This window comes from Meleagris gallopavo, chromosome 14 (genome assembly GCF_905368555.1).
Source record: "Meleagris gallopavo chromosome 14, MGAL_WU_HG_1.1, whole genome shotgun sequence".
NCBI classification, from domain to species: Eukaryota; Metazoa; Chordata; class Aves; order Galliformes; family Phasianidae; genus Meleagris; species Meleagris gallopavo.
The window spans coordinates 9653508-9671891 of record NC_139417.1 but is presented as its reverse complement, the minus strand read 5'-3'; the positions used below and the strand labels follow the sequence as shown (position 1 = coordinate 9671891).

General features: G+C 43.6%; 1 protein-coding gene across 11 annotated transcripts in view; it reads right to left on the bottom strand.

Annotated features, from left to right (window-relative positions):
• The window catches only part of CHCHD6 (coiled-coil-helix-coiled-coil-helix domain containing 6), a 132684-nt gene that overhangs the window by 51140 nt on the left and 63160 nt on the right, over nucleotides 1-18384 (bottom strand). For 8 of the 11 annotated variants that reach the window (XR_014886396.1, XR_014886397.1, XR_014886398.1 and 5 more), the window contains exon 8: nucleotides 12310-12445. The exons of 1 other annotated variant lie outside the window; for it this stretch is intronic. Coding sequence is in view for 3 of the 10 variants with exons in the window: in XM_085235980.1 (XP_085092106.1) it covers nucleotides 12310-12445 (136 nt within the window). In the remaining 7 variants the exon portion in view is untranslated. Of the gene's footprint in view, nucleotides 1-9454; nucleotides 9601-12309; nucleotides 12446-18384 lie in introns of all 11 variants that reach the window. 2 more of the 11 variants (XR_014886394.1, XR_014886395.1) reach the window with 1 other exon arrangement.

The following is an 18384-nucleotide window of genomic DNA, read 5'->3' as shown; positions in this document are numbered from 1 at the left end:
CTCAAGGGAGGATGCCTGCTTCAACCTTCAAGCACCACAACACTCCTGCTTTAATGTTGTCCCTTAAGAAAAGCTTTTCATAGCAGCAGTGAAAGCTTTTTGCACTGAACAGCTGGAGCCAAAGTCAAAGCACAGCCCGGCAGTTTCCTTGGCTGCACAGGGATGCCATGAACCTGAATCACAGGGAAACAGCACACGTCGGCAAAGATTTGAGACAGAAGTTCAAGATATTAAGAGTCAGAATTCCAATTGCAGGATTTACAAGACTATTTTCTACCTTGTCCTTCTGCTACAGATGCCATCCAGGGACCATCTCCTGCATTTCTGCTCCTTTAAAATATTTTTTTCTATAAAGCTTATCAAAGCCACCATCTTCTCAGCAGGAACAGACAGCCCTTGCTGTCAGGTCTCCCCAGCTGCTCCGTTTGCTCTCTTCTCCACATGGGATCTCTCAGATCCCAGAGTTTACTGAAGCAAGAATTTGGATACAGGAGTCAAGCTTCTAGGAGGAGATTGCTGTTATTATAGCAGATCTGGTTCCAGATACAGCCACTGTGAACTGGGGAAGGATACGAATCCCTCCTTATAGGCTTCTGCTGTGTGATCTCATTCTTCATTTCTTCACATTCCCCTTTTTTTCTACATTACTGCAAACATTCCTTGATTCAACACAATCAACAAGAGAGCATGAAGGAAGAGGCAGACTCTCAGATTGGAACAGCTGGCTTTCTTGATGGTATCACATCCCAAAGAGAGGTAAGGAATAGCAAGAAAAGAGACTGCTTATTCTCAACAGCAAACAACTCCACGCCAGAGAAGAAAGCACAGCCCCGCTGACTGTGAGAAAAAGGCAGCAGAGGGATTTTAAATATATTTCACACTCCTTGATGGAGCATGCCTGAAGTTTTTGTGGGAAAACAAAGCTCAGAGGAAACCATGCTTCAAAGCCCAGCACTGTACTGACAGGGGCTGAGAAAACTTCATAAACCTGATCCCGTCATATTGCCCAAAGCCCACATATAGACCTGCTAACAACCAATTCTTCAATGGCTGCCCTCCAGATCTACTGCCCCGCACTACCATTAAGCTTTGGAATAAGCTCCTGCCAGTCATGCCAAAGTGTGCTTAGTGCTCGACGGATGAGTGTGATCAAGGGACTGGAAAAGGTGGTCAAGTGTCACTGACTCTGTCATTGAGTTCTGAACACGACTGTCGGACATGGCAGTCACTCAGGTCACAGCCTGTGACCGCCCTGGGCACCCACGAGTGCTGACGAATCTTCAGCTATTTCACACACTGTCATCTGCTGTGCTGGTCCTTGGATTCACCATTCCCCTTCCCCCATCTCGACTGCCGCCCTGCCTCAAAACACAGCAGCAAAAGCAAGATAACACAGCAAGAGGCTGACAACTAAGCACAGGTCCTGGTGAGCTGCAGAAGGTGCTCAGGCCAGATAGGATCTGCTCCAGAGCCTGCATGTCCCAAGAGCAACATATGACTGGGCAGCACAGAAAGGAGTGCAGGGAGCAAGATTACAAGCTACTTTAAACCTATCATCTCTTTTCTTCTCCCAGGTTGCTCACACTCAATGCAGCATCTTTTATCTTACTCTCAAAAAAAAAAAAAAAAAAGAGAGGGAGGGAATTATTAAAGAATAAGGCTTCCATTTCTCAAAAGTGAACAAGGAAATTATTACGTGGATAAAAGTTTGGGTTTTTTTTTTTTTTCTCCAAAGGACAACTCCTAAAAATCAAGGCTATTCCCTCTCCTCACATGCTACAGCACTACCCTCACTGAGCCCCTCCAACAAAGCTGATCATAGCGGTAAGAACAAGCCAGTCCCCAAACATTTAGGCAATCCAGTTCTGAAGCAGAAATAAGCTGCTTCACAAACAGCAGAACTGAGGTCACCGGGGTTCCTCAGATTCTCAAGTCAAAGCCAAGTTCCTCTGGGACTAAATAACAATAAAGGGCGAGTCGATATGATTCCCTCTGCACAAGCAGCACTGGGGTCCCTTTCCTCCACCTAATTGCCTGCTTTCACAAGGTATACAGGAACTTATTACTTCAGAGCCACCATGCCTCCAAGGAATACCACCGCAACCTGCCAGCAGGATCAGAGCAAGCAGAGAGCAGGACAGGAACCACAGTTACGAGCACACGACATGGTTATTTGAGTCCTGTTTCCTTAGGTCAGGATAAAAACCCCGACAGGGCTGCAGGGGAACAGCCAACTAGCCATACATCACGGGGAAGTGCTGGCACATTAAACCCAGAACGTTACCTGTGACACTTGAACAGGCTCTGCCCTGCTCTCCGGGGGCTGCTCTGTATACAGCAAAGCTCCTGACCTTCCAACATCTGTTCAGTTTTTATACAAAAGCAAGTCAGGGCCCTGTAACGCAGAACATCTTTGTTGACATTTCAGTCCCTGGGAGAGACGCTCTCCTTTGGCTTTGCATCAGCCACCTTTGGCTATGTCAGAAATAGCGCACAGCCTGTTCTCTCAAGCAAAGCCGTTTGCCCATGCAAAGGTTCCCAGCAAACAGGCAGAAGGTGGCAGCTGGAGAAAGGAGACCTAGGATCACTGCACACAATCTCACCTTTTTTTACTTATCCACATTTACTGAACACAGGCTGGCTTTAATCCATCAGTGCAAGAAAGCTGCTAACACACCTATATGACGAAAAAGACATCCCTACATTTTATGGGCTCTATTGCAGCAAATGTCAAGCCTCAGCAAAATAAAGCACTAGGAACCGTCTCAGACAGCCGATATCCCTCTTATTCATCTCCCAATCAGCACAAATTTGACACCGCATTAAACAAGGAACATGAGATCTCAAGTTCATGCCATAGCTTTGCGTGCACACAATCCTCATAACAGCACAAGCTGGAACAGAATACGAGGTTCTCATTTAATAGCTTCTAAAATGCTTATTCTTCTTGAACAAAACAGTACCCCTAGGTGCAGGAGACTTTTGGTAAAGGCTACAAAGTGGGGAATTTATGGGAACGTTACACCTGGTCCGTCCTCAGCAACAGACCTGTTTCTGCTCCAGAGAGGTCAATTTGGAGCCTATCCAAATGCTGTAAGCATTACAGTGGCCACTGGCACAACAGAAGCTCTACTCTAGTACACCCCAGTCCTCTCACAGTGTCTTTATCATAGCAGATCCTGCTGCACACAGCTGGGAAGAATCCCATCTGAATCACTGCATCCAATGCATTTTTCAGTGACTGTGCACTTCTAACAAGACTTAAGAATTTTTGAGCCTCAGGATACTCTCAAACACACTTAGGCTTGGTCCTAAGAGATGATGCATGACTGTTATCACAGGAAGTCAAATGGTACTGCCAGAAACCTAGGGCCCAGAAATATTATGGAGCTTGTTAAAAGGATGATAATCCTAAATAAGCCACCTCTAGCACTACTTAAGACAAAAGCTTTCATCTGCTTCTGCTAATATGGCTTAGGGGAACATGTCCACTGTGTAACAACCACCAGAATGCTTGGGATCACCCTTGCTGGCAAAAGAGGAATCCAGAGAACAACTAAAAGAAAATGATTCTCCATTTTTATATGAAGCATTTAAAGTGGGTAAAGATTGAAACAGCCTGCAGAGAGAAAGCTGAAATGATCACTGTGCGCACTCTAACCTGATCAAGAGTTAAAAAAAAATAAAAAATATCATGATCTTCTTTAAACCAACGTCCAATTCATTCTCAAAAGGGAACAAGGTACCTGCAACACACACAAAGACTGCAGATGGAGTGGATGTTCAGAGCTCCCAGTCCCCCCATAAAAGAACAATGCAATAACGCTTTACTAACAGACTGAACCAAGTAACCCTTATCTTTCTGCTACACTGCTCAGTGAAGTAACCCAACAGATGATCTGCTCAGAAAAATAAGCCCAGTCCTTGTGGGCAGCAAACGTGGACTGATAAACTGAGAGGGAAAGCAGAGGCAGGTGGGTAGAGGTAATCAGAAACGACAGAGAGATAAGCAGGCAGAGGGCAAGCAGAGAGCTTGAAGGACAGAGGGAGAAGAGCTGAGATTTTACAGACCACAGGTATTCGAAAAGTTAAATCAACAGCTTTCCAATCACATTATTTTAAGAATCATTTCCCCTAATATATGCAGGGAGCCAGCTGCTCGCAAAATGACCTTTAAACCCTCCCCTCCATACCTTATTAGACTAATTCAGAGCTGGAGGTTGGCTGATCCCGAAATCCACTTACCCAGGACAAACAGGCATTCAGCAGGGACAAAGAGCCAACACTGTCAGAATAATTCAGTCCGCTTTTCTGGATACACTCAGGCTTACCACAGCAGAGCAGCACACATTTCCAGCTTCAGAAACAACTTCACACAGGATGTTGCAACAACAGACTAACTCAGGACTACACTGTCTCCTTCCCTCATATTACAAAGGTAAGTAATTCTAATTGTAACAGGTGATGGCTGCCTGGACAGCTTCTGTGAATGCTGAGGGTGGGCTATGAGAGCCTTTCACCAGCTCTTAAAGCCTCCTACAGAGGCTCCCATTCAGAAAATACAAAATACCACCAGGTAAGGAGATCTGCTTGACAGGGTCAAAAAGGGATGAAAACCACAGTACATACAGGCTTGGTTTCAAAAGAACTCTCCCCACACAATGTAGATTTTGTAATGCGAACGTTCCATAGTTTTGGACAGAGATGGTCTGTGGATGGAACATACCAAGCAAGCAGCATCAGGATAACTTCCCCAAGCTGCCTCCTGCCACAGGTCTGATGAAAAACAGATTGCTTTCCTACTAATACAAGGGCTCGTGTGCTGTCCATCAGCATCCCAAGCTCTCCGTGGCACTGCAAAGAAGGGCAAGGTGGAGCAGCCTTGCTTGCCTTCTACTTGATTAGGGCCAGTGCCATAGGAATAACCCCCTACATGCCACCTACAGACAGATTCAGCTGAGTGCTGAAGGCATTAAATCCTTTTAGTCCTCAAGGTATTCAGCCCCAAGACCTGCTGATAAAACAGCTGATGGATGGTGTGTGAAAACAACAAAGTGCTTGCAGCAGGAAGCCATCCTGCACAGACCAAGACCAAGAACAAGCATAACAAATCTTCAGTTTCCCCAGTTTGTCATGAAGACTTTGGCATCCCAGATACTATTTCCCAAGTTATAGCCAAGTTGACAGAGAATGGACCTATCATTAGCACTGAAGTTATGGAAGTCAAGGCTATTTTGGAACTTCTTGGGAGTCAGAAGGCATTTGACCACTGACCTTGAGCTTCTAACCAGCAGTTGCTATCGACAGCAATTTCTGTGGATCTGTTTCAATCTAACTTCAGCAGCAAAACACACAGGTTAAAAATTGGAAATCAACTGCCTTCTGTCCAGGACTGCTTGGTCATCAGTCTCCCAGAATTAATCTGAGTAAGAATTTCCACTTTCAACTTGCCAACGCTGTGCTACAAATCTTTTGTGAAAAAGTCTGGCATTAAAGCAGCATGATGTATCACAACACACTCTCACCCCCAAGCAACTATTTCCCATAGTAGATAAACCTGGCTGCAAGCAAGCTACAGCTCTTGGGAAAACATTGCCTAGCACACCACACAGAGAGCAAAGACTTCAGGAGACTCGTTAGATAAAGCATATCCATGTAGATCTCATTATTTAAGCTAATAAAGAAATAATTTCAAAAGACAGAATATCAGAGAAACACATTCCTGTCCTGATAGTGCTTGGCCCGATTTTACTTGAAATTTTGATACCCAACTTCAAACGAACCCATTCAGATCCACCCACTCAAAGACCACATCACAAAGTCAGGCACGACATCCCGCTCCTGACTGGTTAGCTCTCATAGCACTTTTATTACCTTCTATTTTTCAGGCTGCTTTTAAACAGGTTCAGGCAAACCAAGTTTTAAATCGTGTCTGTGCTACAGCTCCTTTTGTTTTAAAGGTAACAAAACGCCACACAGTCCAACTTCAGAAATGGACTTCTTTTCCTCCTTTAACAACAATGTCTTCAAAATCATCTGTAAAATATCCACGTTTAGACTAATTTTACCTTTAAGTATATCTGAGATTAGAGTCATTAAGCGAGAAATTAGACCCAAAGGCAATTCTGCCTCACTGTAACAATGTCAAAAAATATCCAAGCAAGCAAAAAATAGAAAGCCAAAAATAAATACACGTGGACTGTGAGTTAGGCTCTTAGACAACAGACTGTTTTGGAGAAGTGAGGGCAGGATGCCTTTCTTCCAGACTAGGCAATGGCCACAAGAACTTCATAGCCTGCATGTTCCTTTGCACTTGACTAAATCTCCCTAGAAGAGAAGTCTTGAAGCACAGTAAGTTGGGCAAAAAAAAGTTTTAAGCTTATTTATGCTGTTGTTTCCTTTGAAAATGGCAAATTCCAGAATGTACTATGTTTGGGCTTTACGTAATACACGGACCACAACAGCAGAGTCAGAGAGGTAGTTGGGTTAATAAGTGTTGACGATTTGCCAGGCTGTGGGGAACATCAGGGCTTTGTGAAGTGCTGAGATACAGAGCAAATAAAGAACTTACGCCTCCAGTTTCATGAATACTGGGTATATGCAGCAGCCATTTCCATTTTAAGTAGGCCAGCATTTTACTCTGGGACATGCCTCATATATTAAGATGGCGCTTTATATCCTTTCAGGCAGCTCTATATTTTTAGTTTATCCACTGATGAACTCTTGGGAATCAGAAATGTTGTGCAAGGACTAAAGACCCAATGGAACCAAGAACTGCCATCTTAAAAAAAACTTAACTAAACAATAACTGTTTCCATCCTTTATAAATAGGAGCAAAATATGGATCATTTTCACCTTTGCAAATAACAGGTCAGAGATGCCTGGGTACAATGAATCCAGTGCTGCTCTGCCTTTATGACTAAATAAACAGCAGCTGCCTGCAGCTTGCGGCCTCTCCACCGATTCCCTTGTGGGGGCCATTTATTGAGTCATAAACTCCTCCGATAGTGTTATCACCACAGCATTTGGACAAATAAAGGTTGGAAGAGAGAAAGATTAAAAAAAGAGAATTGACTTTACTGAGAAAGCAAGAAAAACACTTTACAGATACGTTTGCTTTGAACAAGGGCAGAGAGACGAACGGCAGGGCAGGCACATACCTGGCTGAGGGTACGGCTAGGATATCACACTCCAGATACCAAATACACAGATTTATCTCAAACCACAAGGCTGAATTTCAGAAAGCTCAAACAACCCTAAAGCCTTCCAAGTTAGATATACTGTATTTCAAGTAGCATACCTCGTAATATATCTTCTCTACAAGGCTTCAATTGCTCAGATTTAGATCTGCAGAGTGTCGGTGAGGGAAGCAGAACGCTGGCATTTCTCAAGTCACTGTACCTGGTTACAGTTCCTTCAGACAGGGAGGCTCCCAGCAGTTCTGAACCCCAATAGGTACGTCAACAAATCTATAAAGCATTCTGCAGTCCATCAGGATGGAAACAATTCCATAACAAGAAACTAAAGATGATCTGAGCTACCTGCAATACAGTCCATGGCGCTCTGTGTCTCCTGGAGCTGATTAGCTTTGGCAGAAAGATTCAGGTCGGGGAAACAACAGCTCACAGCAGGCCAGGCTCCTGCAGGATCCAAATGCTTGAGTGAAGCTGTTCCATCAGGAAGGGACACTGCGTGACTATCAGCTGCATCTTCTCAGCAATGGTAATGTAGGTCACCGCTCACAAATCAGAAGTAAACTTCAGGCAGAGTCGCAAGGCTCTGCTGTGTGTGTTGAATGGGAAGTGGGCTTCACAGAATCACAGAATCACAGAATTGTAGGGGTTGGAAGGGACCTCTAGAGATCATCGAGACCAACCCCCCTGCCAAAGCAGGTTCCCTACACCAGGTCGCACAGGTAGGCGTCCAGGCGAGATCTCTTCCATAGAGATCAGTCAAAAGTAGGAGCAGTAAATTGACTACACTTTTTTTTATTAGAGTCAAGGGTAAAGGAGAATGTAGTAGACTCAAGGTTACGTTAAACATGTACGTCTGCTGGAATCTAGTTTGTGTTTTGCCAGGGCTTGTTTGCATAGCAGAGTGACTCACAGCAAATGAGGGTGAATTTTCCCTGCGCTTCCATTACAAACCGAGTGTGTTCACATACAGAGAAGCTGCTATACAATAAACTCACTCACCAGTTTATTGCATTGTAATTTCCTTATGTAGACAAGCCCTAAAGCCTTGATAGAAATAGGTTTACCTTTGTCTGTTATGAATAGCAGACTCGTGAGAAGCTGGATGTAGAACAGAGAGAAAAGACGCAGAATTATGAATGGCTCCTAGCTCAGTGTATGCACTTCCTACTGACAAGGGAATACACGTGTCTGAGTATGCAGCTCTTTATAACTTGGTCTGGCCAGCAGCTAGAGCACAAAAATGTCACCGTGGTCCCTCTGTGAAAGAGGAGCACCTAGAGACATTAAGAGAATGCTCGGGAGAACAGGGATGCAGCAGGGATTTGTTTGCACACAACTGTAAGAAGCAGCACAGTTCACAATCTTGAATCACGTCAATATGTGGTCACCAAAGGCCACATTTTTCAGGTGGCAGCTGGTCGGAGACTCCCTCGCATAACCACCAGTTACATAACAGATTAACCATCCAAAACTCTACAGAAACTCAGATTCACCCACTGGTGTGAACAGGACATAGAGGAAGCAAAGGTCACAAAGATCCTAACAAAACTTGCACGTGAGTGCACATTTGCAGGGCAGGAAAGCAATTCAGCAGCAGGACCTACGCTTCCAAAAAATGATTTGTTTTTCTTTTCTATTGGGGTCCAAAAAAAGAAATTGCACAGATTTCCACTACCCACTCTCCTTTTCCTTCCACACCCTTCTCTCATTGGCATGAGATAAAACCTCGGAGAAACAGCAGCAGCAATTTTCAATTCTCATTATCTAACGGCAGCAGTAGCTCTCGGTGAAACTTGTGGTCAATAAACTACAGGCAATTTTAAAAGACACAATGGGAACTGCCCCTCCCACAGCTGTCCCATTATCCCAGCTTTTATTAGATTTAAAACCAGCAATTCTTATGCTTGCTGAAGTTCTGCAGAGCCACAAAAACAGACCACCAGAAAAGATAAAACACTCCTAAATTAAATAGGAGGCATTACAGCAACATGCTCTGATGTCAGAGGGCTTAGACATAAGCAAAGTTCAGGTAGCAGGGAGCAAGCCAGAACCCATGAGAACACAAACAAAACTTAACATTCAGAACAAATAAACAGCAAAGCTAGTAAGCGTGTTAGATAGGAAATGCTGAGAGCAGACTAGCAACTAGAAGAGGATCACTTCTATTAACATCCAACTATAGGCACCAAAAGTTTGGAGTGGTGGCTTTGGTGTGCCTAAGCAGTAGAATAGTCACTCACAGATGGCAATCCACTGACCTCCTTTAGAGGACTGTTCTAGGATGTGATGCACCATGCTCCTGTAGTGCCTATTTCTGTCCCCTGACGAGCAGAAAACATACAAAAGAGGTAACAGCAATTACACCTCTATCATGCGCTACAGCAACCTGCTCCAGCAAGAGGGCCTATACAGGAAAGAAGAGCAGAAAATAAATTTCCAAATTTCAGAAATTATTACCTGATACATTTCTGTGGGGCAGAGGTAATTGAGATTGCATCTCACCTCCTGGATGAGAAATGTGCACAGCAACAGGCAAAGGGAAATGAGTGCCCAAAGGAACGGTCTCAAAACAACACAGTAAGGGGGAAGATGCAAGGAATTACAGTCATCCACTATAAGTTGTAATTTTCAGCCTAGAAATCTAGAGCTTGCTTTCTGAGCCGAATGTATCCATGCCTTGGAGACATTTTACCAGCCATCAAGAAGAACTTGTAGAGAACCAGATGCTTCATTAAAGAATATTCACCAAGCCTTATAAAATCTTTAGTAAAAAGCAGAAGAACAAATCACCAGCGTGCCAGCAAGCTGAAGTCCCACATCCAGCTTTGATTACAACATCTTTCTGTAACAGCAAACAAATTCTGTTTAAAAGAAAAAAATAACCAAGAAATCAAGAGATTGTGACCCCTCTTTCCCACATTCCTCCAACCCAAATGAGGAATGCGTGAGACTAAAAGCCATTTGGTAGAAGATGCTGCTAATTTAAACTTAAAGAGAAATAACAGCTTAAATAGGAAAGGGAGGAGGGAGTTTTACAGTCCAGGAAAAAGCACAACAGCTTGTGATTGCTACATATATATCTCAGGAGCCAGAGGAAGCAGTAAGAGCATCGAGGCAAACTGTCAGGGCTTGAGCTGTCCTGGGATAAAAGAAAATACAGGATGTTCTGCCTCGCACACATCTTATTTGAGTTTGCACTTGCAGAACCCTCTCGTGCCTGTATCCAGCTGCAATGTTCAGCTACCTGTGCCTCAATGTCTCTTCCCTCTTCTGAAAGCATAGCAAGGAGATTCCCTGTCACACTGATATCACCCACAGCAAGTTCATGTCCTATGCACTGCTTCTTCTGCGAACTTACCAAAAGAATGGGGAGAAAAATTCTCTGAACACTCTGGAAACTAAGGCCACCTCTCCAAGTTCTTTGGTTTATAAAGAAAACATACCAAGAAAAAAACCCACACTACACAAATCTAAGCAAACTCCAAGTTAATAGGATCTTTCACTGCCCTCTGCTGTTACCAATCATTTAGCTTCCAATTTACTCTTTAATAATGCTGGGCTGGGGCTCAGGGCTGGCAGCATCCCAGCCCCTTTCTCAGGCGGCTTGGAGCCGCAGCTTGCAAATATGCTGAAGTTTAATGCAATCTGTCTTCTTTGGTAATCACATTCCGCCCGCACTGCATGCAATAAAGATGTATTGGTAAATGCATTTGCTAAAGATATACTCCACAAAAAAGGCTACGAGAGCCTGATTTACAGGAGGTAAGGAGGAAGCATCAGGTAGCAGAGGCTGGCAGCGGATGCACCAGCACTCTGCGCACAGCAACAGAGGGCACGGATTGTGCAGCAGCAAAGGCACTGCTTCACTTTAGAGCTAAGAAAGAAAAAGAAACCACATGTTTTGGGAGCTGGGGACTTTAAAGATATCAGAGAAAAGCCCTTTCCCTGGCAGCTTTAACCTTGCTGATTTGCAGACATACAAAGACCTTCTTTGTAAACAGGAAGGAAAAAAATTCCACCAGGACTAGCAACAACATTTGGTCTAATATATCCTGACAATTTTCCCATCTCCTTCTGTCGGGCTTCTTCTGGGAGCCGGCTGGCAGCTTGTTTCATGTTATACTTAAATCAGGCATACAGCTTCCCTTCACAATGCTAATGCGACAGAGAAAGACTGCTTCTATGAAATCTCCACCTCCCCCCACCCTCTGCCTTCACATTAATAATCCCAAGAGAAGAGTCTCAGTTTTCTGTTCCCAGAAGGCTACATCCCTTCCCCAAACCCACCCTACTATAGCCTCAAGACCCATTAGAGATTTTATTTTATAACCAAAAAAAGAAGTCTGCCCTCAAGGGACATCTGACCCACTGAATTCTCACGTGGGGAACAACATCCTTTACACTCCAGACATCACCTTATGTCTTATCACACACATTTCTCAAGACCATATCCTAGTTGTAACATCCAAATGCCTCCTTTTTCCTTTCTCCTTCACCTGCTTTCAAAGTCACAGATTCTTCCAAGGTGCTCAGCAGCACCCACTGTCCTAAGGAATCAACAGAAGCTAGGAGTGCTCTGCATCTCTGAAGGCAGAGCCATAACAGCTTGTTGAACCTCTGCACAACACAAACAGCTTTTAGAAGCACGCAGGTCCCTCAAGAGTCAGCAGCTTTGCTATTTAACGAGTGCAGCCACGAAAAGAAGCAAGACTGATAATTGTGAGGTCCCATAATGGAAGCAGGAATGTTTAGAGCCTACCCAAAACATCTCTAATATTGGCAAAATAGACGTAACTATCATTCGCAGAATGGAGCATCAAGAAGGTGAAATGTGGGAAAAGCATTATGACTGATTTTGAAGCCGAGGAGTATCCACACTACTGCTTTGGTGGCAGCTCAGCACCATAGGGGCACTGGTGGGAAGGAAGCTGGGACATACCGCAGTGAGACTGGGCAGCACTGGATCGATGCGAACAGGCAAAACTGCATCCTGAGGAAAACTTGTCTCCTATAAACACCCCATCTCGACCACAGATCCCAGGGACATTTCCCAGAAGAAAGCACTATGCAGAACAGCCAAAGCCAGCAAGTATAACAGGGAAGCTTTTATTACCTTCTGAGCAGCACTAACACAGCGCTGATACTCCTTAGCCAGCTCCGAGCATTTGAGCACTTCACGTTGGTTTTCTTGATAGCACTTCAGAATTTCAGACTGCAGACCTGCACAGACAGGATCAATGTTCCTCCTCCTGTGGGCAAAACGAGAACAGAAAGATGTGCAAAGGGGAGTTTTCAGCCACTGACTACCACTTGACTAGTGGCACACACTGATCTTGTGTTGGAGTCACTTAACCCTAAAAAATAAAGAAACCAGTAGGAGCAGCAATCAAAGTGGGTTAAATGACCAACGATGTCTTCCATCTGAAAAATCCAGAATACTAAGCAGAAAGATGGAACGTATTCTTACTAGGTCAGTGTGGGAGGCTGTTTTACCCATAGATAAAATACCATGTCACCTCCACAGTTAAGAAAAATCAATTCCAAGAGGCTCAATGATTTCCCCAAGTCACACGGGAAATCTTTGACAGAAGTCAGGAATTCTGCTGGGCCTGCACCAGATCTATAACAGGCTGACAAGGAACTGAATGGACTCATTGAATGAGCTACCTCTACCTGAATTCTCATCTATTTAAACATTAAAAAAAAAAAAAAAAAAATCCAGCATGGTTGTGAGTACTGTAATTCTCCTAGTAACTAAACAAAACAGAAAAGGGAATAATAGCAAGACCAGGTATCTGCTTCTTTGTATTTCTGAAGCAATTAGCACTCACATCCCATAAGCAGCAGTGACAGCTACTCAAGAACAATTACAGATGATGTTCTTAGACTATCATGTGCATGGGTACATATGGCACATCTTCAGCAACGGTACCAATAAAAGGAAGGTCACTGTAAAATAATCCGAGCCACAGTGGCACAAGCACAGTAACAGCAGTGTCATCAGCTGCACAGACAGGCAGACACAAATTGCAGGAATTTGCAGCACAATTGCCACAGTACATTTCAGCAGAGAACACGTGCTGAGGAGTAGCAGCACTAAGACACTGCCTTCTAAATCATAAATCCACTTAATTCCTTGCATTCTCTGCCTCAGCGTGCTTAAAGAGATCTGTGCTAAAAGATCAAACGCGCCTCTTCCTTGCAAAGCACCTGATGTTATGGGGAAGCACAAATGCTATACTGTGCTACATTCATTTCCACAGTAACAACAGTCACTCATTCAAACAATAGGGTTTCCCAACCAGGTACAAAGAAAATACAACCTATTCCTGGACATCTTTCATTCTCTCTCAGGTGAAAGATTTCTAAGAAACATGACATCTTGAAGCCAGATCATCCGAAAGCATTTTGGAGACCACAGGTAGGAATTTCCAAATCACACTCATTTTGGTAAGGTACTCAGGAAGGCAAGTGGAAAGGACAAAAGAAGAAAATCAGCAATGCCATTGCTTCCTCAAAATAGTTTGGAGGAGACATACTCCAAACAATACTTGTGCCCTCAGCGCACACGTACGTGCAACATACGTGAACAGGCACTGGAACAGATTGCCCAGTGATGTGGTTCATACCCCATTCCCGGAGGCTTTCAAGGCAAGGCTGGATCAGGCCTTGGGCAACTGGATCTAGCTGTGCGTGTCTCTGTTCATTGCAGGGAACTTGGACTAGATGGCCTTTAAAGGTCCCTTCCAACTCCAAGCATCCTATTGATTCCAACTAAGAATTTATCAGCAGCAATGTGACAGCCACGCTCAGAAACACTTGGATCAGAAAGCCACCAAAATAAAACACAAACTTCTTTCCTCCCCTCTTCTCTAACCCTACAGCTTTTAGAAGAAACTTGTTTTGTATGCAGCCCCCAAAGGTGAGCACGCATTAGTGATTTCTATGTTCCATAGCAAATCACCTTTAAAGTCTCTGAAAAATCCATATTCCCAAAAAAATCTTCAAATTTTAGAATAGAAAAGAAACCAGAGAGAGCATCAAAAACTCATAATATCGGCATTTTGCTTTGTCACTAACTTTAATATCACTCTAATCAAATCAGTGAGACTGTAGAAACGATACCAAACAATACCAGGTCAGGAAATACCATCAAATCCCTCAATTCACTGAAGAAGTTAAGACTTTTAAAATTAGGTTTTTCCAACTCAGCCATGTTAAACTGAAGGGCATTTTGTAATTTTCAGGCAGAGGGCTGGGGGAGGGAAAAGGCAGAGCGTGTCACAGGGCGGTCTGAATTCACTGGAACCAAACTACACGACACAAGTATAATGGAGAAACTACAGCTATGCATCAGTTGTACCACCTTCTCAAAAGAGATTTAGAGAATCTAATCAACATAGCACAAAATCAGCTGACGTAATTATCAATACAAATCCCACAAATCCATTTATGAGCGCATCCACAAATGAACTGGAAATTCAACAAGACCAGCTAAATCCTCCAGAGGATGACATCCCACTTTGGAGCAGGAAGGCAGTGCTGCTCAGAGGACTGTCCCTGTGGCCCACCACGGGAAATGAAGGGGCAGAAAACGTGAGCCCAGCACACGGAAGCACATCCTGCACTCTCCGGGAACGTGCAAGTCACCCAAGCCCAATGGAGCACACGTTGTCTGAGGGCAGTGGTACACTGAATTCCAAAGGGGGGAGAGCTTTGTCAGCTATACCCCTTCAACCTCAGCCCAGCACAAGGCTACAGGCAGCACCCAACCTTCAGGAAAAAAAATCATCTTCTGGACACTGCTCTTGGTAAACACTTTGCTGCTGGAGGGTTTTACACACCAAAGGGGAAAGAATGTGGTGGAGAAGGAATGAGGTCTGAATACAAAAAGAGGAGAAGAGAAGTAAGCTTTGACCTTTCTTCTAAAATGGGTCACAGTTTTAAGCGTAATATGCTCCACCAAGAAAGGTAAGCAATTAGCCTCTGTCTAAAATAAAATGCACTGCAATTGCTATTGCTATTATGAAAACAGATGCAGGAGGCTCATTTACTGCAGCTAAAAAAAAGTGGGGAAAGAAAAAGGTCTGAGCAGGAGAGCTAGGAAAATACCCACAGACAAGGAACTGCAGGAGTTGAGCTCTGACAACACCCCAGATATAAATGCAGGACATACGAAATGTGAAAGATTAAAACAATAATACACAATCAAGGAAGAGGAAAGGAGAAAAGATTACAGGTGGGGGAAAAAAGGATCAATCTAGAAATAAAACTCATTAGCAGTGCCTCCCCAGTCACAGTGGAGAAAATCCTCAGCTTCTCTGCTGTGCAATGGGACAGAAGGCTGCGTGCACACAAAAGCCACGATTTCAGATTTTCCTCTCCCTCTCCCACTGAAGGATCTAAAATCAGGTCTTCGGCTAGAAAAGAAGGGATAGGTTTTCCTAAAATGAAACAAAGGGCATCCTTCTGCCTGCCATCCCTTGTGGTAAGATGGAACGAATGTGATCTTGCTGCATTTTGACACACCGAGAGTTACCAAATCCTCTCTATCACTGCGTATTCCCTTTACTTTATTTAACAAATGAAATCTCATCAACTTATCCTTCTTCTATTATCACTGCTGACATCAATCTGATAATATTGGCTTGGTGTGGAATCGTGCTATTATATGTCCTCTTGATATTTAATTTAAGAGAAACGTCTGCAGTGGGGTGAATATGTGAAGCAAGCTTTTTATTACTGGCAGCAGTAAGGACGCTGGGAGTGAATTAGACATTCATCTTAGTCAGGGCCAATCTAGTGGCTCAGAAGAGGTTTTCTTCTTAACCCTCTCCTAACTGTTCAACAGCGGCAGGTAACAGCTGCTCCACTCAATAAGTGCATTCATTTGTCTTGGCAAATTCACTTCTATGTGGATATAAACCCCATGAAGAAGTGCTGAGCATCTGGGAGGTTAAAGCAAGGTTCTTCCAGAATTTCCATCATAAGTGCCGCAGTAGTGAGTAGAGTGCTGGACTAAATGTCCATCAATTAATCAAGGAGTCACACGGCTCTCAAAGACAAACACACAAACTTATTTCAAGAACCGATTTAAGGCAGTATCATCAGTACACAGATCCCACAGGCAGGCTTCAAACACAGCACAATGGCTACCGGCTCGTTGCTGCTGACAGCTTCCCCTTTTGGAAGGAGAATTATGGGCTTGGTATTGCAAAGCGAGGGAAAGCTGGAAGATGTGTATGCATTTGCTACTATTTCCTGATGAAAAAAAAATCAGACTAGCCAAGAAGAGATAGAACTTGAAAGCTTTAGGACTTGACAGCTCCTTAAACTAGTCCAAAATCCACAGTGAGTACCACGCTGTCACTTGGCTTTACTGGGTAGAACAGCAATCCCAGATGGAATTAGAGGCAAGATTCTCTTTTTACCTTTTACTCTGGGAAACCATTCAAGCTGAGAAAAAACACTTAGGACAGAGACTGAAGGTATCTAAACCTAGACATTTAGATACTTCTACTCAAAGTGAAAAAATCAAACACACCCAGGGTTTCTTGTACAAGCCAACTTCAGAATAGCTTGCTCCAGTACAGAAGCCACCTAAACGGTGCAGCAAACTCAAATTTCATGTGGGCTGCGGAACCCAATAACCAGATCAGCTACTTTCTGCTGCACTATTCGACTGCAACCAGTATCAGAGCTAACTTGAGCAAACCACATTAATCACCACCATAACTACAGTGCAGACAGCCTCAGAGGTCAGTAATGAGGTGCACGGGCTGCACTGAGAGCAAAGGCCAGGGCAGGCAGCAGCAGTTTCTGTGTCGGAAAGGAATCAGAGACGTGTCAAATAGTTAGTTAGCACGGTTGTATATCCAGGGCACACCAGATGTATTTCAGACTAAGCTCAGCGACGTTTGGTCACATGAAAGTGGTGTGCTGCACTGTACGTATACAAAACTGCTAAGTGGTTAACTGACCTGTAAAACTGCATGCTCCCTTGGGTAGGGGTTGGCTCTGATGGTTCCTCTTTAACATGTCAGGAAAAATACTCCAGACAGATGTAATACAGTGCGTACAGAAAGGTTCCATCCTCTCTCATTATTGCATCCTTGACATTTACAGCAGAAAATTAAACACAATTGAAGCATTTCATTCACATATAACAAACTCATCAGCACAGAACAAACAGCCAAGGAAGCCAACTTCCATTGCAGGATGCTGTGCTATCACAGAGCAAAAGCTACAGCCTATGGGATTCCCTGACCCTTCACGTCAGCTTGATATCATGGCTTGAATGAAAGGGAAGAATCATCCCTCTCACCAAACAGCTGCAAAATAAGAGATGGAAGATTCCTAATAGATTATCCAAATATCTACTAAAAAAAATCAGTACTATTTAAGCTACATAACCAAGCATAGTGTAAACAAGCTGCACGCCTCAGAAGAATAAACTAACATTATCAGAAAGGAAATATCTCTGATCAGTTTCATGTATTCAAAACACTGTTCAACAGCTTTGCCACTGATCTGCATGGAATACTAGGAACAACATACTGCATAAAGGACATGGATTAAAAGGAAAGGTGAAACTTCATGACAATTTTTTTTTTTAAGAATAGGGGCACTACCTTCACATTTCAACTGCGGTAGTTGCATTCCTAAATCTTTCCCATATGTCTTTTCATACAGTCTGCAACACACTAGTGCACAGTGCAGCATTTTCTCTTCCTTTCTCCCTCTTCACAGCTGCACTCCATGAGCAGGTCACCCGCTTCTCTTTTCCCCTACCTTGTCCATGGAAATGCCTAATGAATACATATTTATGAAGTACTTCAGTTTCCATGCAACTCTGTGATCCTAAAAAATTTGTCACTCAAATACTTCCCAATCTCCCTTCCTCTTTTGACAGCTTGTTTGAAGCTGTCACACAATTCCCCACTGCAATTTGTGCACTCAGCGCACCCTCGTCCTTTCCAGGACAGATAACTCCTTCCTTTCCAATCACAGATGCCCAGAAGCTGTTCTGAAATCTTCTTCTGTGTAACTAATTAGATTTTATCACCGAGAACAAAAGTTAAAGCAAACGTCCAAATCTCAACAGCAACTTGTAGTGTCACTGTGCTGCTGAAACTCCTTCAGAGAAGACACTCTAACCTGACCACGTTTTCTTTAGGAAACAACAACA